The 23,247-nt window shown below is 40.3% G+C and overlaps 1 protein-coding gene across 1 annotated transcript in view; it reads right to left on the minus strand.

Annotated features, from left to right (window-relative positions):
* The window catches only part of Grid1 (glutamate ionotropic receptor delta type subunit 1), a 749,173-nt gene that overhangs the window by 118,005 nt on the left and 607,921 nt on the right, over positions 1-23,247 (minus strand). The window contains exons 9-12 of the mRNA XM_048339184.1: positions 12,418-12,519; positions 11,082-11,279; positions 6,739-7,063; positions 5,198-5,336 (exon numbers count right to left, since the gene is read on the minus strand). Coding sequence (XP_048195141.1) covers positions 5,198-5,336; positions 6,739-7,063; positions 11,082-11,279; positions 12,418-12,519 — 764 coding nt within the window. The remainder of the gene's footprint in view (positions 1-5,197; positions 5,337-6,738; positions 7,064-11,081; positions 11,280-12,417; positions 12,520-23,247) is intronic.

Raw genomic sequence — 23,247 nt, forward strand, 5'->3', positions numbered from 1 at the left:
CAGCCCCAATTGAGCAAGAAAAATGATCTGAAACTTTTCAAAGAGAATGCAACAGAACTGAGGCTTCATGGGAAACTGGTGCCCCTAGAGACAAGACAAGAATAAAAGGGCTATAATAACAAAAGTGGAAGGCATTGCTGAGCTAAAGTAAGAAGAATGTAAAAGAGGACTCATGGAAATCTAAGCATAATTTCTGGTACACAGACTCATACAGGGAGATGTTTTTAAGTTCAATAGAAGTGTGGCCAGGCGCCAGTGATCCATGTCTGTAATCCTACCTACTCAGGAGGCTGAGACCTAAAGATCATAGATCAAAGCCAGCCCAAGCAGGTAAGTCATCATGAAACTCTTATCTGCAATTAACCACTGAAAAACCAGATGCATAGCTGTGGCTTCAGTGGTAGCAACCTAGCCTTAAGTTAAGGAAAAAAAAAAAGTTCAGGGACAGCGCCTGGCTCTAATTCAAAACCCAGGACTTTCACAGGAAAAAAAAAAGACATACAAGTATGGCTAATTACAAAACAAAAACAAAAACTTGTAGATCACAGAAGTAATAAAGGAGAAAGAGAAGAAGAAACAAGAGAAGACTAAAAGTAGAAGAAAGAGAAATGAGATAGGCCAAAGCAGAAGTGAGAGAAACCAAGAAAGAATGCTGAAGGGGAGAAGGAAGAAAGAAGAAAGAGAAGGAGAAAGAAAGAAAAAGAGGAAAGTAAATAGAGGGTAGAAGAAAGAGGGACAGAGAAAGGCAGGTTGGGGGTGGGGGATACATTAAATAGAAAAGAGAATAGAAGTAATCAAAGGCAATGTGTCGGGTACCTATGGCTCGTGCCTATAATCTAGCTACTCAGGAAGCGACCTGAGGATCACAGTTCAAAACCAGCCCTAGAGGCCCATGACCCTCTTATCTCCAATTAAGCACTCAAAAAATGAGAAGTGGTGCTGTGTCTCAAAGTGGTTGAGTGTTAGCCTTGAGCAAAAGAGCTCAGGGACAATGCCTGGGCCCTGCATTCAAGCCCCACAACCACAAAAGACAGGGGCTGAGGAGGAGTGGAGGAAGAAAGGGGAATAGAGAAAAAAATGAAAGGAGGATAGATGAAAAAAGCAAATGCTACTGCATTGTATGCATTGTATTACAGGCACAAAGAAGACAATGAAACAAAAACTACATATTAAGAGAAAATGTAATGCAAAATGTATACATGTTTTAATTTCACATAGAAAAGCATCTCAGAGATGTATTTCAGAAATTCTACAATTCCCACTGAAAAAGTACTCCAACCGAGTAATTTTTCTCATCATTATTCATCAAAATAAGGGAATAAACTATGTATAAATCACAGTGTTAACATTCAGCCAGTATTAAAATCTTTTCTTTTTTTTTTGTCACTTGTTGGGCTTAAACTCAGGGCCTATGTGTTGTGCCTGAGCTCTTTTGCTCAAGGCTAGTGCCCTACCACTTTAAGCTACAAGGCCATATTCCATTTGTGACTAATTAGTTGGAGATAAGAGTCCCAAGGGGACTTTCCTGCCGGTGCTGGCTTTGTACCTTGATCCTCAGAACTCAGCCTGCCCAGTGACTAGGATTAGAGGTGTGAGCCACCAGCACCTGGCTTAAAATCATTTTGTGAGAATATATTCCAAATAACAACTGTAAACATAAATAGATAAAACAAAATAATCCAAGTACTGAAAATATATCTTAAGGAAGCCAAAAACTATTTTTAAGGAGAATAAAATAAAGTAAATGAAGTCTAAAATTTTAGTAACAAACATTATTAACAAAGTAGGAAGAAGTAGAAGGTGAGCAGATAGTCTGGCATCATCTTATCTGAAAAAAAGTATAAATATCATCTAGGCCATATAATATTCAATTGAAAAAAATTACCATTTTATATTGATCAAGGATAAAACTGTAACACAGATGCAAGTTGCTAAATTGTATAAAGCAAAAAGTCTGACCAAAATCTGATGGGCACTGGTGGATCACATGTGTAATCCTGGCTACTCGGGAGGCTGAGATCTGTGGATCACAGTTCAAAGTCAGTAGGCAGAAATGTCCATGAGTCTCTTATCTCCAGTTAACCACCAAAAAGCTAGAGTTGAAGGTATTGCTCAAGTGGTAGAGCAATAACTTTGACCAAAAATAAAAAAGAAAGAAAGAGAGAAAGAGAGAAAGAAAGAAAGAAAGAAAGAAAAAGAAAGAAAGAAAGAAAGAAAGAAAGAAAGAAAGGAAGGAAGGAAGGAAGGAAGGAAGGAAGGAAGGAAGGAAGGAAGGAAGGAAGGAAGGAAGGAAGGAAGGAAGGAAGGAAGGGAAAGAAAAGCCAAGAGAGGACTTGAGGACCTAGTACCAGCAGAAAAAAGATTGTTGTTTGATTTAGAAGCTCCACATATTGGTATATACCCAAAGAAATGGAAATTAACAGCTTGAACAGATCTCTGTTCTTCTATATTCATGAAGCAGCATCATTTAGTATACAAAATATGGACTTGACCTAAGTTTCTTTTGTTAAATAGATTAAAAAAAATGTAATGTATATCATACTTATAAAATGAAAGCATTTTTTAAATGCAAAAGTTCCAGATGGGAAAACAAAAAACAATAGAAAATCTTCAGGGTCTCGGGCCTGGCAAAGACTTAACACCAGAAGCCTGACCTATGAATCAAAATATTTCTAAACTGTATTTTATGAAAACAAAAATATTTTCTCTGTGAAAGATCCTGTTAAGAGGTTGAAAGGGCAAGCTACAAAGTGAGAGAATATTTGCAAACCACCTATTTGACAGAGAACCACTATCTAAAACACACAGAGAACTTTCAAAACTCAATGGTAATTATCAGACAATCTGATTAATAAATGGGCAAAGTACACAAGTAGACACTTCACTGAAGAGGTTACATTAGCAAATAAACATATAAAAAGTTTCAATATCATTAGTCATCATGCAAATGGATTAAAATGACATTAATTATCATCATTCCATGCCTGTTAGGATGATAAACTAAAAACTAGTAGCAACACCAAATGCTGAAAAATACATAGATAAATTGGATTATTCCTAGAACACTGGTAGCAATGCAAAAAGTTACAGTCACACTAAAAAAAATAGCTTGGCAGATTTTGTTGTCTATTTGTTTTTGTGTCAGTCCTGGCTTGAACACAGGGCCTAGGCATAGTTTCTGAGTTTTTTGCTCAAGGATAGCATTCTACCACTTGAGCCACAGCTCTACTTGGAATTTTATTTGGCAATTTATTGAAGATAACAGTCTCACAGACTTTCCTGGTGAGGCTGGTTTCAAACATCAATCTTCAGATCTCAGCCTCCTGAGTAACTAGGATTATAGGTGTGAGTCACTGGCACCCAATGGCTTGGTAGTATTTTTAAAACACAATTTACCACTCACTTACTATACAACCCTAGAAAGGACATTCCTGGGTATTATTAACTATATTAAATAAAAATGTATGTTCACAATAATAGCAGCACAGAACTGTTTTTTGCATCTGTCTTTGAAATTCCCAAGCACTGGAAACAGATGTCTTTCGGTGGGTGGGTAAATAGCTCAAAAACTGTGAGGCATAGGACAGCCTAATAAAAAGCAATGGACTGTAAATACACACACAACGTGGATGAATCTCTTTTCAATTATGCTAAGTGCAAAAGCCACAGACAAAACACATCATTCCATTCATATAACATATTTGAAATGACTAATTTTAGATATGGAGGAAAATGAACTGTTGCTGGTGGTGAGGAACTGGAGAGGTGAGGAAGGAGCATGAGGGAGGTAGACTGGTTTAGAAAGGACAAAACAAAGCACCACCTTGCGGTGATGAAACTTCAGTGTCTTCACCAGTGGATACACCAATTTACATGGAACTAAATGCACGTGCACATGCATGCACATACAGGCAAAGGGGTGGAATGGGAGAGAGATGAGTGCAGCAAAAGCCAGTCAGTTACATCAATGTCAATGCCCTGGTTGTAATATGCTTTTATGGTTTTGCAAACTACCACATGGGGGAAAACTAGTTTAAGATTACTGGGAGACTTCTTTTTGTGTTATTTCTTACAACTGTGGCAAATCTATAATTATCTGAGAAAAAAATGTCGATTTACTAATGATGTCAGGTATCATATTGAACCTTGAATCCTACTGGAGGAATCTGAACTCTTCAATAGGCAGTTTGATGACAGAAGGGAGTTACAAAACCAGAACTCCACGTTGGCCCTCCTAGCTACTCAGGAGACTGAGGTCTGAGAATCACAGTTCAAAGCCAGCCTGGGCAGACAAGTGTTACCTTCATATAACTCTTATCTTCATATAATCACCAAAAAGCTAGAAGTGAAAGCTGTAGCTCAAATGTTAAGAGTGCTAGCCCACTAGCCTTGAGCAAAAGAGCTCAGATACAGTGTCCAGGCCCTGAGTTCAAGCTCCAAGAATGGCAACAACAAAAAAATCAGAACTACAAAACTCATAAACAGATCTCAAGCATCAACCAACAGAATGTGAAAAGATGCTTTCTAATGGCCATATTGGCAACTATATATCCATGACACATTTGTCATGTCATCCAAGTTCTTTTGTAATTTACACTATATTTGGAAATTTGATCATAAAGGCATTTTGAAAGGCATATTTCATTACATTGAGTTCATTTTTTCATGTCATAATTTTAACATTTTGTAAAAATGAAGAAAAATATTTAGTACTCAACATCAGTAATGTTATAATTTTATAAACATAACCAAAACAACATTCCCAATCCTTGTGATAATTGGCATGTTTTTAAAAAATAATATCAGGATGTTTGGAGATTTGAAAAATACATTAGACTTGCGGTTTTAATTAACTTTAACAAATGTTGATAAAATTTTGTATTAAATGAGTTTGCAATCCATGTTTAAATGTCTGAGGAAATCTAATTTGTTAATCTTAATGGTTTGATTTATCAGTCTCACACAGTGTTTGAATGTTCTGTTTCATCTTATTTCATGAATGTATACATTTATATAGTGAGTACATAAAAAAATGAGGCCCTTCTCATGAGCTAACAATTCCCATTACCCAATTACAGATCCAAGATTCTTGTCTCTGCCTAGGAGTTCTGTCTGCAACACCAGCCACCCTCACCCCGCCATCCATTCTTGTTGAAGCTTCCTATCACGGAGGATCAAGAAGGAGGAATCTACTTACCTTATGGGGTTGTCCATTCTGGACACTGTGAGGAAGGCAGCAAGATTGGCTGTGTAGGAAGAACACACGATGAGGGTGAATAGCCACCAGCTGCCCATCACAATACGCATAGCCACAGAGTTCACCGAAGATTCTCCACCTGTGAGAAGCAGGCAGAATATGAACAGTGCTTCCTTCAAACACATCCTTGGGAGATGCTGGCCCCTGCGCCAGACACAAGCTGCCACGACTGATGCTTTAGGGAGCTGCAGAGTGATGGCAGCAGGGCATTTTTTAAAAGAAACACACACACACACACACACACACACACACACACACACACACACACACACACACACACCCCAAACACCTAAAACTACCAATCTTAGAAAAGGCCAGGGCACCATAAAAGACAGAAAAGTCAAAACACAAAAGATAGAGTCTGAAATTTTGAGACCTTAAAGCTACTGTGCCAGGGCTGCAACATAATCTAAGGTGTCCTTGAAATTTTCAAATTCGTGTGGATTAGATTTAGGAATTCAGTAAATTCAGAATTATTTCCTACCTGGAAGCTTCCCTAGTTTTCTCTTAAACCAGAGAAATGAGATATACCATATCACTTTTTATTAATATTCAGCCCTGGCTAGACGATTTTTGTTTCCCTCAGGATTTTCAGAAATCATTGCATGTAACTTCAGTGAAAAGCTGCCTCTTTGAGGCCAATTACTCCTCCTTGGTCCCGTAGGTGGTAGTGTAAGAAAGCTTCTCCTTGCCTATTCTCCTTATGTAACCTCAAAAAGCTTTGGCTATGATGCAAACAGGGCCAACATTCACATTAAGAACTTTGCAATTTGTCCTTTCCACAGTCCTGTAACTCACCAGAACTTTCCCACCTAGGGGACTTGCCATCTCAGGAAAGGCCAGAGAATTGATGAAAGGACTGCAATACAACCGTGATATTTTTCTCCTGCTAAGGCTTCAGAATTAAAGCTTCAGAATTTCATTTGGCAACTGCAGATGTATATAGCTGCCCATCAAGTGTGGGAGGGGGAGAGATTGCAAAGCAGAACTCTGAAGTTAATTTTACCCAAAGTGGAGAATGCAGATTTGAAGCTGAGTTTCTTGTTGAGATATTATTGAATGTTTACCTGACCTTGCTTAGGCAGCATGATATTAGCAACTGTCCTGAAAATTAGGTAATCTTGCATTTTAAATGACTGCAACTTCTGGGTGCCGGTGGCTCACACCTGTAATCCTAGCTACTCAAGAAGCTGAAATATGAAGATCCTAGTTCAAAGTCAGCCCAGGCAGGAAAGTTCATGAGACTCTATCAACAACAAACTACCATAATGCTGGAAATGGAGCTGTGACTTCAGTAATAGAGTGCTAGCCTTGAGCAAAAGAAGCTCAGGGCAGCACCCAGGCCCTGGTCCAAGCCCCAGAACCTGTGCAAAAAAAAAAAAAAAAAAAGTAAACAAGCCAACAAACAAAACACCCTACTACTAAGAATTCTGCCAGTGGGTAAATTTTTTCTAGGAAAATACCAGGACTCAGGCAGGTACCTTGCTGGACAAATGCTCCATAGACAATCCAGATGGCACTGTGCAGAGTAGCGGAAGCGGATGGTCGAGGCTGGGTAGCACTTTGAGCCCTCACAGCCTGTATCCTGTTCAACACAAAAATCAGCACACCAACCACAGGGATGGCTGCTGCGATGCAGGCCCATACAGCAAAATCAAAAGGAGCAAAAAGGGAGAAGATGCTGATTTTCTCTTCAGGCTTCCTGATGAGAATCCCCACTGAATAGTCCATGTACCGCTTGCTGAAATCCACCACGCTCTCCCTCTCTGGGGTGATGGTAATGGCAGAGATGGCCAAGTCTGCTCTCTGAAAGGCAAAAGGAGCTGATCAGTTGGTGAGCCTCTGCCTACGGCTTAAGTCAAGGTCTGCCCTCTGCCCTCTGAGTCATTCTGTTCAAAGGCAATGGATTTGAGAGTTGACAGTCTGAAACGTTGAGAGATTGTAAAGAAAAATCCTATACTACGTGGTTATTATCTCTTTGCCTTACAATTTTTTTCCCTTAAGCTTCATATTTCCTGGAAAGTGATAGAAATTGAGTCAAGCATGGGAGTTGTAGTTTTTCTTCATTTTCTCACTACTGGACCCCTTAGCCAATGTTACCTCCATTCAATACCCCTTTCCTTCTATCTTTCCACCCCTCCACCACCTCTACATTCTTCTAGGATTATATGCATCTTCCCTACACAGCAAGGCCACAGGCTCTCCTGCTTCCCCATCAATCTCTCCTAGTTCCACTATACTACATTTGATTTATTTCTTTTCTAAAATAGTTTAGAAGTTTTATGGTTGGCTGTACAACTATGGTGAATCTCACGAACATCTATCAGTCTGATTTTGTGTGGCTGTGGGTCCTAGGGCTTGAACTCAGGGTCTAGTTATTGTTTCTGAGCATTTTCACTCAGGGCTAGTACTCTACAACTTGAACCCCAACTCTACCTGCAGCTTTTTGGTGGTTAGTTGGAGAAAAGACTATCATGGACTTTCCTGCCTGATCTGGCTTTGAATTGCAATCCTCAGATCTCAACCTCTTGAGTAGCCAGGATTACAAGCTTGAGCCACTGGCACATAACTAGTATGACTGATTGTTTTATATACTGATCTTCTAATATATGTCTCTCAATGATTTCTTCCTTCTGTTACTCTCAGGTCAAGGCCTGCAGATACTTGGGCTCATCCCTCCTCCAGCAAAGCCATGAGATGAAGGGTCTCTCTGCACATGTGTCATCACTGTGACCTAAAAATTACTTTCCAAGACCTTTGCTTTCCAAAACAGGCTTCATTAAAAACACTAACAAATACTGCATGAAGATGGGACTAGACAGACAGAGAAGCCACCCAGGTTGGTAGAAGTTCAGAGCCTCATGTACAGGTAAGTGAGTAGCAGGTTTTTTGACCATAAGAGCATGTCAACATACAGTCATCACTCTAATCTTAGCTCTTGGGCACCTGGAATTGGGGGGCCAGCAGAATCTCTATTTCAGAATGACTAATTATAATCATTGGCCAACTCACCTGGTCAACTCAGAGAAATTAGCTCATAGAAGGCACTTATGATGTTTCTACATGAGATAAAGAAGCAGGGATACTGAGTTCCCAAACTTAAATCTAACAACAATCTAAAAAGGGAAAAATATATTGGAGGTGACTATGCCAGAGCATATCCAATTCCTGTCTTTCTTCCCAGAAACCCAAGTTCTGGAGATTTCTTTTAGGATTAGGAGGGTTTGGACCATTTAAGGACTAAGAAAAAGACTTAGTTGATCAGGGTAAACTGAATATATAGAATGGATGGATGAATTTATGAAGTAAGAGCTAGAAGAGGTACAAGAAAATCAAGTTGTGGCAAAGGAGAAGGGGATGATCTGTGACAGGAGATATTTTTCTTCTCTGTGAGGGGAGGGAAAATGCCCACAGGTGTACATTTCAATAAAAGCAAGAGTAAAATTTGTATCTCTTTCTTTCTCCAGTTTGGGAAGACAATCTTTGTTTTCAATTGAGAAGACTATTAGATAGCTAGAGGAGAAACAAACACTTTTAAAACTTTTTTTCTGAGGCATATTGCTAAGGGCTCAGTGCAACAAAGGAAAAAGGAAGGGAGTGAGCTGGACTGAAGGTCCACCCGAGGCTGAAGAACACAGATACTTATGCATTATCTGGACAGATTTGAAATAGTCTCTAATTGCATGAACAATCCTGGATGTCTAAGCTAAGATTTTAAATAATAGAACACACTCAGAGCTTATGGGCAGAAAGAAATCAAACCCATGGGGGCTGAGGCCATGGCTTAAGTGGTATACTGCTTGCTTAGCAAGCACAGCCCCTACATATAATCCTTAGTACCATCAAAAAATTGATAAGTAAGAAAAACAAAAGAAGCCAAGGATACATAAAATCAGAGGGGATGTAGGGAGAGAAGATTTTATGAGCAGTGTAATACAAGCCAGAGGACAATACAGTATGAGCTGGGTAAAGAAACAGTAGAGAAAGAAGAAGCTCAAAATACTTATGTTAAGTGAAAGATTCCCACACAGAGGACCATATATGATCTGCCTCTGCTTATATGAAATATTTACAACAGCATCTCTGTAGAGACAGCAAGCAGATTAAGGGTTGCCTGGGGCTACGGGTAGAAATGGTATTAACTGTAAATAAATAGGAGAGATTGCAGTGGGACAATGGAAATATTCTGAAACCACATTATCGTGGCAGTTGCACAACTCTACATTTACTAAATATCATTGAGTTCTACATCTAAAATTGTTTTATAGGATCTAAGTTCTATCACAATAAAGTTGTTTGTGAAGGATTAAAGATTGCAAGAAGCTGGAAAGTTAGAGACATGTTAGGCCTACTGTCTGCCTTTAAATTTTTTTTTTTTTTTTTTTTTTTTTTTTTGGCCAGTCCTGGGCCTTGGACTCAGGGCCTGAGCACTGTCCCTGGCTTCTTCCCGCTCAAGGCTAGCACTCTGCCACCTGAGCCACAGCGCCGCTTCTGGCCGTTTTCTGTATATGTGGTGCTGGGGAATTGAACCTAGGGCCTCGTGTATCCAAGGCAGGCACTCTTGCCACTAGGCTATATCCCCAGCCCTGCCTTTAAATTTTTTGACAGCAAAGATCCTTGTAGTTGGAGACTATCCCCAGACAAAAAGCCTAACACCTTAGCTGAAAAATAACTAAAGCAAGAAGGACTACGGACATGGCTCAAAAGGTAAGGTGCTTGCCTGGCAAGCAAGAGGCCATGATTTCAAACTCCAGTAGCACCAAAAGAAAGGAAGAACAGATCCTAAGTTTCTACCATAAGTTATTAGAATAAACAAGGACAGCTGGAATGATCTGCAAGATGGCAGCAAAAGAGCGATCATGAGAATTGATGTTGGAATGGAACACAGCAAAGGTTATTGGAAGCAAGGGGACAAAACAATGAGAATCCAGTGTTTTCCATAGACATATCAGAAATTGTCAAAGCTAATGGCAATGGTGATATGACAGAAGATGGTTCAAATTAACTGTATCTAACCCAAATGACTATGGGTAAATAATTGTGAGGCCATGAGATGGTGGGCAATAATGGGGATGTGGTAAATTGGCTTCATGTCCTAAGTCTCAGTGAGGACACAGTCTACAAAGGCAGAAGAGTCATGGTTTGATATGCATGTAAGGAGTTTGGGAATGCCATACCACCAACAAATATCAGTGCCAATATGTAGACACAAATGTGTGTATATGTGTGTGCATAGCTCACTTAGACTCTATGAAGAATAGAAGCCTAAGCATTCACCAGAATCCTCAAGTGGGTACTAGTTTCCTCTTCCAGGGTTTCTTGAAGAGTGCATGAGAGAAGAACAGATTACAGTGTATAGGTTCCAAAGGAATGAGATGAGAACCATGGACATGGAGAGAAATCACAGAGCACCAGGGAATAAAAATGTTCAAAGGCAAACCAATGCAACAGCAATACTTATAAGACAAAATGCTATAAACCAACTGTACAACTCAGGGTTGGGAGAGAGAACTTGAGAGGGGGGAAGAAAAAATTGGGAGAAAAATGAGGGAGGAGGTAACAAGTTTGATAAGAAATGTACTCACTGCTTTCATATGAAACTGTAGCCCCTCTGTACATCCCTTTGACAATAAACTTTTTTGAAAAGAGCAAAAAAGGTCACAACAAGGAAGGAGGAGAGGAAAAGACATCCTCATATGTGGAGAATGGTAAATAATTTGTTTAGCTGGTCCCAAGGACCATAGTGTGAAATGGATGAAGAGTAAGTACACCCCAGAGACAGACTCAGGTTCCCTTTACCAGTGGCCCTGCTCATAGGACCTACCTTGCTGATGAGCTCCCCGATCATACCATTCCAGGAGGTGTTATGGAGCTGGTGACCATACCTGCCGTCTGGGGCCTGATAAATCTCATACTTGAAGCCCAGCGCCTTGGCTAATGCATCCAACACATCTATGGAGAATCCTTTGTAGCGCTTGGGCTGGCCAAGGATGTTTTCAGCCACCATCACAAAAGGCTCTTCCTGAGGACAATAGAAGAAATGTTCTTTAATTCAGTAAAAGGTTTCCTAGCTTGTATTTTCAGGATATTATTGAGAAGATCAATCTGATTGATCATAATGTTGGAATGTGTCAGTATTAGGGCTAGGAGTATATTTCAGTGGTAGAGTATCTGCTTAGCATATATAAGATCTGGGGTCCCTTCCCCAGCACCCATAATAACAGGATATTAGTATTTAACCAACTTCTTGCCCTTTCCTAAAAGAAAATTGTGGATAGTCATGGTACAGTGGCCAGGACAATCACTCTAGTCAGAAAGAAGATCAACATGCAGGAATGGGCATTTACTTGTCCAGTGTATGTCATGCCAAGCCAAACTCCCAGCATCCCCCAACTCCCAGCATAGCATTGTGTGTTTCTTCATTTGTACCATTCATGCTGAACCAGAATTCTGTCCTTAGGAAGTTTCATAATCCCATGAGAGCCAGGTAAGAAATGTGACACCTTTCATCTAGGATAATGCACAGCAATAAAGCTCCGTGGAATTAAATTGGGCGAGGGCAGCTTTGTGTCTATCTGGTTGGCTAGAAAGTGCATGATGGCTGAGGGAGCAACACCACATCCAAAGTCAAAGGTCATGATCAAACTAAACCCTCAGAACCTGAATCCACAACCACAGTATGTTTGTATCCACACATTGTATGCTGTGACCTATGGGGTGAGGGCAATCTAGGAAACATCTCAGAAACCCCTATTTGTGTGAAACTAACAAGAAGGCCTTTCAGCTAACATCCCTGGGAAATATAACTCACTAAGTTAGTTCATGGGGGGGGGGGGATTGGACCTACGGTTCATGTACCATGTGTGTTGCAGGGAATATAGAAAGCCTAAAGGTAGAAGTTTCTGTGCCTACTGTGGTTGAAGGGCAACATTTGGGCCATATTTTTTCCTACCATAAAGGAGTAAATCTAAGGTGTCTCTACATTTCAAAGATAGAGAAAAAGAGAGAGGGGGGAGGGCTTTGAAAATCTCACATAATTGTTCAATTTTTAATTCCAGGACAATGCACAGAAATTGCAATTAAGGAACTGCCTAGAAAAAGGTCTCCCTCCCAGCATCTCTCTGGATGGCAAAGCTCCCAGAACAATCCCATGATCCTACCAAGACAGTCACCACTTTGAGAGTCAGTCCTTGGAGGCGGCTGCCCATGGGTCTCTCCTGCAGGCTTCCATTTAGGCCTTTCTCAGAATCCCATGTTGCTAGCTGTGAAACGAAACAGGGAGGGTAGGTGAGGGATGGAAGAATCACCCCTGCCTGCTTTAGGAACCCCATTCTGAATTGGGATCTCAAGTTAGGCAGGCAGCAGACTTCCAGACTTCCTTGAGATCCAGAGTCACCTCAATACCATGAAAAGAACAGAGATGCAATAAACAGGAAGTCCTACTTCCTGGGTCAGCTTGCCTGGATCTCTAGGACTCCATAGATTCCTAAAATGAAATGAATGAGTGTTTATGCTCAGTTTTATTCAATCCTCCCACAGAGGCCATATCACTGAGTTTCTCACAAAGTATCCTTTTCTTGAACTACTCCTTTGTCTTTCCTGAACCTCAGGACCATTTTGTCATGGCATTTGCATCAGTATTGTAAAGAACAGAGATGTAAGTGGACAGCTTGCCTTGCACCCTCCTGTGGACTGCAAGCAGGACTAAGACCTCCCTGCTTGTTTGTGCTGTAATTCAAACACTATAACTCTCCCTGGTGTTCAGGTAGAAGCTGATTGCAAAGTAAATATCCCTTAGATCTGCCATATGCCCCTGTGCTACAGGGTGTATTTAAGAGCCCAGTGAATCTATGAGGTGGTGGTGAAGACCATCCTAGCTCAAGAACCACAGAGTAGACACAAGCATTTGGGAGAATGCTTCCTTTCCCTGAGCTTGTGCAGAGCCTCAACTACAATGAGCAAATCTTTGTATGGTTGGTCTGTGATTCTCAATTATTAATTAGAGTGTTTTAAAAGCAGAATACAAACACTAGACCCACCTCATGCCAACCAAATCAAATCTGAGCCCTGGGGCCTGGTCGTAAAGAGCACTAATGCTTCCTGGAGGATTCTGACATGCCCTTCCAGATCCCTGAGCCTCTAGCTTGCCTTCATATCAGGATGTCTGGGGAACTTTTTTAAACATTGGAAGCTAGGCCCCACCTCCAGGGATTCTGATTTAATTAGTCTGCAGTGGGCTAGATATGGATATTTTGATTTTCCCGGTGGTTCTAACAAAAAGCCAGGAGTGTGAACCAGAGATGGGGATTAAATTGGTAATAGTCTGTTATGTGCACACAAATCACCTAGAGATTTTGTATGTACTTTGATTCTGGAGCCTGAGATTACTCAGGGCTAGTGGCAGAAGAGGAAGAGGAAGAACAGGAGGAGGAGGAGGAGGAGGAGGAGGAGGAGGAGGAGGAGGAGGAGGAGGAGGAGGAGGAGGAGGAGGAGGAGGAGGAGGAGGAAGAACAGGAGGAGGAGGAGGAGGAGGAGGAGGAGGAGGAGGAGGAGGAGGAGGAGGAGGAGGAGGAGGAGGAGGAGGAGGAGGAGGAGGAGGAGGAGGAGGAGGAGGAGGAGGAGGAGGAGGAGGAGGAGGAGGAGGAGGAGGAGGAGGAGGAGGAGGAGGAGGAGGAGGAGGGGGAGGAGAAGAATCATCCATGGACCATTATTTATGTAGCAGAGTTAACAGATCAAACTTTCCTATTCAGTGTGCATCTTCATTAGGGAAAACACACAGTACCCTTAGTTAACTTAGGCAGAATACATTCCATGAAGGGATAGGAAGGGGCCACCAGTAACTCCACTTAGGACATGTATACTTGATATAATTCCCCATTATCCTGTCATGTGTGGCATGAGTTTGTACACAGGGCTACAGATAAAGGAACCACCCTATCTGGAAGATGCTACAATTCTGAGGTCTAAAGGAAAATCCACCGGAATAAGATCTGGATTTATAGATTCCATTTGAAAGAAACCTAGGGTAGTTTTTGTCACTTAAAACAAGATACCCATGAAGACTCATGGCATCCTACATAATAGACTGAAAAGCAGTGAAAGTGAATATTTATGGACAACTCTGAAGACCCCCTGACCACTTGTAGTGAAGAACCAGTTAAGATCTATCCAGAACTCTAATTGATGATATAAAAGATAATAATGTCACTACAGTGGAAACTGGAACAGAAAGAAGGATGTAGTAAGGTTTTCTGTACTGGGTCTCAGGAAATAGCACTAGGATTCAGAGTTCAGTCCCTCCAGTTGATCAAAATGCTGGTGAAGGAAAGAGAATACATTTAGAAAATCAAGTCAAGGCTGCATTCTCTCGATGCTTCAGTGTGGATACAGAGGGCAGGGATGGCTCTGTATTTGATCTACCTGCATCTGTGTCTCTGGAACGGTTTAGCTCATACTGGAATAACCTAAACCTGCTGTATGGTCTCTGTGCTTGGGTATAGGCAGGGTTCAGAAGTTTTCTTTGGCTCCTTCAATGACTTATAGTGGTGACAGTGGCAATCTGATCCTCATGATGGTGTATCTATTACAGACAATGGATATTCTGTTTTGTAGAAAAAGTAGATGCCTACATCTGCTACTAAAATTTTCTGGCTGGTGAAGGTACATTGTTTGACTCTTGGATTCCCTGGTTTGGATATACACCTGGTACTCACCTTGGCCTTGATCAATCAAGTTTTGTATGTAATCTATTGGGATTGCATTTGCCTATAAGAATGTAGAATGGAGGCCGAAGGAAACATCCATGTTATCCATGAATAAAACTCTGTTCTGATAGGATCCTAGCTCATCTTTTCAGCATCTGTCCACACTACAATCCACTTCTAGCCACTGACAGGCTCCAGGCGGCATCACCTCTGACCCTGACCTTTTCTATAGTCTCTTTTCCGAGCTCATATGCCCCATCTCTCTTCCAGCCCATCCTCCAATGTGCTGATAAGCACCTGTACAACTAACAAATTCAAATTTGAGCTATGTGAATCAGCATCATCTAATAAATTCTTCCTTCCTACAGAATAGGTCTGAATATTTGTAAGCTCAACCTAAGAGAATAGTTTCCTTTCCCAGAGCCCACTCTGGTTCTCAGCAACATCCCAGTTCAGGAGGCCCCTGGTAGACTTTTATGTACATCATGTTTTTGGGATTTTTTTCCCCTTATCTTCCCATTTAGCTAGTTATTTCTTCCTATAATGCTATTTTGCTTTTTCTGAACCAAGGAAAGCTGTATTCTTTTTTTAAAAAATAAGTTCAACTTTAAAACATTACAAAAAAATTATAGCAATCCAGGCATCCATTGCTCACACCTGTAATCCTAGCTACCCAGGAGCATCTGAGGATCACAGTACAAAGCCACCTCAGGAAGGAAAGCCCTTGAGACTGTTATCTCCAGTTAAGGAGAGAAAATCTGGAAGTGGACCTGTGGCAGAAGTAGTATGAGACATCCTTGAGTGAAAAAGTCAATAGGGCCCCAGGCCCTGAGTTAAAACCCAGGACCAGCACACACAAAGAGACCAAAACAGAATTGTAGAGGTTGTACAGAGATTATCCCAACACCAACTTTTCCCAGTTGTTAAGATAGGAATAATTAATGTGTTTTATATACCAATAGTCCACATTTCTCTAATGCTAATACTTAATGCATTACACATTGTCATCATATGTTACATTCATGACAATTAATGAGTACTTATCCCAGTCTTCATTGTATTTTTCAGAGCTGAGAGAAAATGCTCTCCAAAACCTCTACTCTAGGTAGGAATCTCTGAGCCAGCTGAGGGAACTGAGTGTCTTACTTCATTTCCTGGAGTCATAAGGTATCCAGTATCCAGTAAGCTCTTGGGTTGGATCTGGCCTCGTTTATTCTCATATCAAGGTTTTAGACTTGTCTTTGAGCTGTGTTCTCATCTCTAAGATCAATTTCTATATCTGGTCTAGATGTAGAAGAACACGATGAGAAGTAAGGTAAAATGAAATTGGCAGATTTATAAACCAGTTCCTGTGTCCACCCACTTGAATGATGTCAGCTAGCCCACTTGACATGCAGCACTTGAAATATAAAAGCCAGTCAACAAATATCCATTCAATGCATTAAATTTCACTCTAATTCCATTTCCTTATCCATAAAGTGGAACACAAATATCTTCCCTGCCTACCAAGTGGAGAGGCTGTTCTCAGGGAAAAATAATTTTGAAACAATCTATCATATAATAATCAAATTAAGAATCACAGAGCAAAAGGGAATCAGGTTATGACTATGTACAAGATGACCTTAATTATGTTTATTTTTAAAAGCATTGATAAAAATGGAGGGAAATACATTAAAATGTGATATAGATTATATATTATATATAATTGGAAAATCATAAATGATCATTATTACCTTTTTATGCTTTTCTTACCTTTAATAGTTTTTTCACTACCTTAACAGGAAGAAATGACTTTCTGATAAAAGAAAATATAACCAGCACAGGTGTTTAAGAAAAAATCCTATCACAAACTCTTTTATGACAAAAGGTTGAATGTCAATGAATAATCAGGATTAAATTATTTATTAGTAAATTAAAGCCATTCTGGGAGTCAGAGCCAAACAAATCCCATGTTTCAGCTCCTAGATGCTGTTGATTGAGGTCCATCACCTTGTAGAGAGGCTATTGCTACTGTGACTCTGTACTATATTCTGATACCTCTATCGATCTGGCATTGGGCTCTATAAACCTATTGGTTTGAGAGAAGGGAATAGCTATAACTGAGGCTCATATTCATAAGGACAACTGGTCTTTTCCAACTTCAGAAGAACTATGAAAGTCAAATATTTTAGTAAATATTCAGACCATCCTAATGTAATAAGACTATCCAAGATGGCATTCAATTTTATCTATTAGTCTGTAAGTATTTGAGACTTAAAGGATTTTTTGTTGTTTTCTTTTCTTTTTTACCAACTTCTCTCTCTTAAGCCTTTAGGCATCCATGTACCTTGACAATGAAAGAAGAAATACTTCAAAGAATATCCCAAATTCTGCTGTTCAAATACATCAAAGTGCAGCCATTTTCCAAGATTCAGGATCCTTCATGAACAGCAGAAGAGTTTATTATTCTCTCACATCAGGCTGAAGTCAAGAGCCCCAGGCTGAGTGAATTTCCATGCTTCCACAAAGCTGTGTGTTCTTGGCCCAATGTTAAAACCAGAATGTTGACCCATCATCATATCTAAAAGAAGTAGTTCCTCTGAGCACCCAATATATAAAACCATGACAAAAGAAATATTACTTCAAATGAGAGAATCCAGTGGGATAGTAAAATAAAACAATAAAATAAAACCTTCGAATGCCTTCTCAACCTTACAGCCAACCAGCATTAGAAGGGACTGCATCCCACCACCATCCTGAGAGTTCCTGATGATCCTACCCAAAATGCTAAGGAAAAATTGTTTCAGTCAGAAAGAGTCAAATGAGGCTGATAGGCTTGATAAATGGGAAGCTAGAGAAATGCTTTACTCAAAGAAGTCTTGACACTTAGTCACACAGCTCCAGCCCATTTCATTTGTACTTAAGTGCATCTACTCTGCCTTCTGCTTTTATTTTGTAGACAGAATTGTTTATAGGATCGATGAATTTATGGCCGCAGACACCCACTTTTGACAGCTGACCTGTCAAGATCAGTGCCCGAAAAACTAATTTCCAGCACTGTTAAACAAAACGAGTACTGCCAGTAGTTGATAAGACAACTATGGTTTTCATTCAGTGCTGAGATCTGCTCTACCCAGACCAGAAATGTGGATAGACTCAGAGGTTAGAGCATAATCATCACTTGAAAAGAGATATATGGTCTCAAAATCTGATTATGACAAACAACTGTTCAAGAGATCAGCCAATTGGAGAATAAATTTCTTAAACCATTGGTTTCAGGAAAATATATTTCCTGAGTCAATTAGAGTGTTCTTTATATTAGTTTTTCTGAGTTGCAAGAGGTGTGAATTTGGGACTTTGTTGTCCTGTCTTTAATAAATACAGGGCTATTAACCCTAAATAGGAAAGGCTTCTTTTGGAAGACTGAGCTTTGTGATCTGTAACCGCATTACAGAGGTGCCTTAAAGTATGTCATTACACAGGTGTCATTCTCATGAGTTGGGAGAATGATGATGGGAGGCAATTCGACTGTTTTACAGTCCAAAGACAAGATGTGGCCAACTTTATATAGATAGCTTTGCCAGTTCCTGAGAGGGGAGAGGAAGGAAAAGATAAAAGGAGAGGAAAGAGGAAGGGAAGGGAAGAAGGAAAAGGAAGGAAGGGAAGAAGGAAGGAAGGGAAGAAGGAAGGAAAAAAGGAAGGAGGAAGGAAGGAGGGGGAAGGAAGGAAGAAGAAAAGTAAAAAGGAGGGAAAGGAAGAGCAGAGGGAGGAAGGAAGAAAGAAGAAAGGAATAGATGAAAAGGGAAAGGAAGGGGACAGAAAGAATAGACAAGAAGGGAAGGAGGGAGGGAAGGAAGTAATAGATGAGAAGGGAAGGAGGAAAGACAAGTGGAATCACTTCAAGTCTCATGCTCAATCATGTCCCACAAGACAGTAGATCAAAAGCAAACTTTTTTGGCTGGAAGAGGGTATTTTTGTGGTAATCTTTCCCCTAGAAAGCACTAGAAGAAAAAGATGAAACTTTCCTGACCATGTCTGTCAGGTGACTCAAGCTTTGCTGGGGTTCATGTGAACTGGACTCCATCAACCAGCGCCTGCCAACAGCTGAGTGCAGATGAGCTGGGGGGTTGGGGGGCGGCACAGGGTTCAATAACAATGGCCACATGTCCGTGTAGGGTTCATGTAGGGTCTTTTTCTTAAAAATATTAAGCCCTCTATTTTTTTTGTTCTTTTGCTCATTTTTTTATTGGAAAACACATGTGCTCAGTGTATGACTTGAAGAATCATACCCTTGAACAGGGGCAAGACAAAGAGAAACCCATTGAATGAAGTCAACTTGAATTGGACATACTAATCTCAAAAAGTTGAATGCAAGGACTCCTCCCCCCCTTTTGGTGCTCATGATTGAACCAAAGCCTCATGCATTGTAAGGAGGCACTCTACCACTAAGTTCTAATCCCAGCCGGTTACAAAATCAACATGTTTACAAAAGCAGCATCTCAGGGGCAGAGGGCAGAATATTAGAATATTAGCATCTTTAGCCAGGGTTCCTCAAGTACCATCTAATTTGATTAGATATTTTGGGAATCCCAGAATGTCAGACCCACTAACAAAGGGTGATCGGGAATATAAGCCATGACACAGAATATAAGCCAGCCACAGAAAAGCCCATGCTTCATGATTCTGTTGATGTAACATTCTCACAAAGGCAGTTATAGGGAATGAAAATAATAGGTCCATGGTTGACTGAGGCTGGGTCTGGGAAGAAGGTATTAAGTGCAAAGAGGAAGCAAGAGGTACTTGGAAATAATGGAAATGCCCTATTATTTTGAGTGTTGAAGTTGGTCATTCACTATATACTTCAAATGGGTGTATAAATGGAAATAATTGCATCTAAACAGACATAGGGTCTTTCTCTGTGTGTGTGTAAAAAAAAATTTAAATCAATATATCCATTTGCAGAGAAGTGGAAGCAACCTTACATGTGACCCAATTATGATCATTTGGGAGGGATAATGAGAGGAAAGAATTTCCAAACTACTAGTATAGCCAATGTTAGTACACTCAAGTAGGGAGGAGCCTTTAACTGCCTGGACCAAGATAGTCAGGAAATTTCCTATCAATTTCAAAGAATTGGATAAATCTTTAAAAGAGCTTATGAAGAACATAAATGTAGTTTTACTTGCCAATAGGCCCATGGTGTAAGGGGAAAGAAGATTATATAGCATTATCTACAACATGCTTCAATGCAGGGGGCAGGTGGTACTGGGGCTTGAAGTCAGGCCCTTTTTTCTCAAGGTTGCCACTCTACTACTTGAGTCATACCTCCATTTCTAACTTCTTGGTAGTTAATTAGAGACAAGAGTCTATTGGAATTTTCCTGCTTGGGCTGGCTTTGAGTTGCTATCCTCAGATTTGAGCCCAGTGAGTAGCTAGGATTTAAGGTGTTAGCCACCAATGCCCAGCATATGCTTCAAAAGTTTTAATATTTAATCATTTTTTATAAGCTGATATACAAATATTCCCCAAACACAAAGGTAGGTATCAGTGGCTGCTTCTAGCTTCGGCAAAACAATGACATTAAAGGAAATCTTTATCTTTTTCACACTAAAAGTGTGAATCGTTTCACAGAAAGAAAGTCAATCACAAGAAAAAGAATAAAGTGTTTTCATTTTGAAACAGTGCTGTGATATAGCATATGATCATGCTGTTGGGTCTGAATCTCTCTTTATTTTAGGCATATTGGTTTTTATCCGTCTAAATAAATTGCAAGTTCTAACAAGTGTAGTCTTTAACCAGGATGGAATTCTGTTTCTCTCATTCATAAGCCTAGGACCTCTTGCAAGTTACCTGAACTGGTCATATTCTATTTTTAGGGTAGGGGAAGAGTTTAGGAGGGCAGCACTGGGACTTGAACTTGGGGTCTGGGCACTTCCTCTTAGATATTTTGCTCATGGTTATTGCTGTACCACTTGAGCTTTCCACTTTCAGCTTTTTCATGGCTAATTGGAGATAAAAGTCTCATACTTTTCTGCCCAGGATGGCTTTGAACTATGATGCTCAGATCTCAGCCTCCTGAGTAAGATTACAAGTGTGAGCCACCAGTACCCCAGCTTGCCAGTTGGACTGGTCATATTCTCTCCTCTGGTTCAAACATTCTCATCTGTAGCTTTTTCTCAGGTATTAGCTATTACCATTGACAATGACTTTTTTCCCCTCAGCTCTGTGCTATGTACAGGCCCATACTAACAGTTTATGGAACTCTTGTTGGTTTGAATTAACTAATGACACTTCACACTATTCATCAGTCTGAATTCTGGCAAGGTTCTGACAGCCATTTAGGGTTCCTATGCTGAAAAAGGTGGCAGGTAACTTTCATTATATCCAGTTCTACTTCTTTGCCATCACATATCCATAGAACACCCTCATTTATTTTGTCCGCCTTTCTCTGACTCTGAATCAGTTTCATAATCATTCTCAAGATCCTATCTAGAATAACTCCCCCTACCCCTTCAGCAAGTCCATAACATTCTAATTGTGGCTATAAAGGAATGCTATTCACAACATTCTAAAATTACACATCTATCTATTTAGACACCTTGTAAGACAGTGGCTATCTCTTGTTCATTTTCATCCACTCAATAAAATCTTAGAAAAAGTAATACATTTGATCGCCTGTGGGCATTTATTAACTGTTTGTGATTTTCTGCTTTTGTTTTGTAAATGCTACCTTTTAAGACACCACATTCTGCACTACATTTGAATCTCTATAGAAGGCTTGCTCACTCAGTGCTGACATATTTACAATGTTCGAAAGTTTCTGAGTGGGACTGTCACTTTCACATGATTTTGTGTTGCAAACTATAAGGTTTCACATTGTACAAGAGTGTCTGGGGCTCAGAATGTGGCTTAGTGGTAGAGGGAGTACTTGCCTAGCATGCATGAAGCCCTGGGTTGATTCCTTTCCAGAAGTAGTGCTATGATTCAAGTGATAGAGTGCTACCCTAGAGCAAAAAAGAAGCTCAGGGACAGTGCCCAGGCCCTGAGTTCAAGCCCTAAAACTGGCAAAATTTTTTAAAAAGGGAAAAATAAAAAAGGAAAGTGTCTGTACAAATGAATGAAATTAACTATCACTCAAGGCTGGGGAGGTAGCCCAGTGGTAAAAGGTTTGCTTAAAATGCATAAGGTCCTGGGTTTGAGCTCCAGCACTGTAGACAAAGTGATATTTTATGAACAAAAACAATGGACTACTACTAGACTTTTGTTGGTGCCTGCTTTGTAGTACAGGAGCAAGTTATCTACTGAACCCTGTCTGACTTTTAACAAATTTGCAGGGGACTCTCAAGAAAGTTTGAGAGTAGTCATTAGGTTGTGGCCCCATAATTTGTTGTTTAGAACCTCTATGTCCTGGCTTGCCTGTCATTCACTATTGCTCTATCCACTTCCTATGTAACCTCCACCCAGCAGCAAAAGTGATTTTCCTTTTGTTTGATTTAATGAAAATTATTATTCTACTCTTCTTAAAATTCCCAAGAAAAGCCAAGTGATGGTGTTTCATACCTGTCATCCTAATTACTCAGTAAACTAAGATCTGAGGATTGTGGAACAACGTGAGCTGGGGCAGAAAAACTATACAAGATTTAGAAATTGCTAGCAAAAAGCAGAAAGTAGAAGCATGGCTCAAGTTCCAGAGCACCAGCCTTGAGTGGAAAATAATTAAGGGATAGCACCCAGGCCCTAAGTTCAAGTCCTAGTACTGGCATATACACATATACACACACATACTCTCTCTCTCTCTCTCTCTCTCTCTCTCTCTCTCTCTCTCTCTCTCTCTCTCTCTCTTTCTCTCTTTCTTTCTCTCTCTCAATAAATTTCCTACTCAACTTGGATTCTCCTTTCCAGAACCTGTGAGACTCCCCACACCTCGTCCACACTCCTCATCCTCAGCTGTATTGTCCACCTAACTCACACTATATCTCATAGCATGGCTGCCTTTCACTCCCTCCTCAAGCCAAGTTCATTTGTGCGTGGAACTCTGTGTACACCTTCCCTGTCCTGCTATAGCTCATCTCTACTATTCAGATCCCCATGCTCAGCTTTACTTGATGGGTCTTTCTTGATAAACTCTTAATAAACTTTCCCCAGGTCACTCATCCTATGTATTTGCATTATTCAGCAACACAGGACTTTTTATTTTCCTCATAGGTCAAAAATATTGGCCTTGTAAAGTACACTATTCATGATGGTTATGTCTGCTTTTTCATCATCAATTGCAAATCATCTGACACAATTTCTGCTTCATAACAT

Source organism: Perognathus longimembris, chromosome 2 (assembly GCF_023159225.1).
Source record: "Perognathus longimembris pacificus isolate PPM17 chromosome 2, ASM2315922v1, whole genome shotgun sequence".
In the NCBI taxonomy this organism is placed as follows: domain Eukaryota; kingdom Metazoa; phylum Chordata; class Mammalia; order Rodentia; family Heteromyidae; genus Perognathus; species Perognathus longimembris.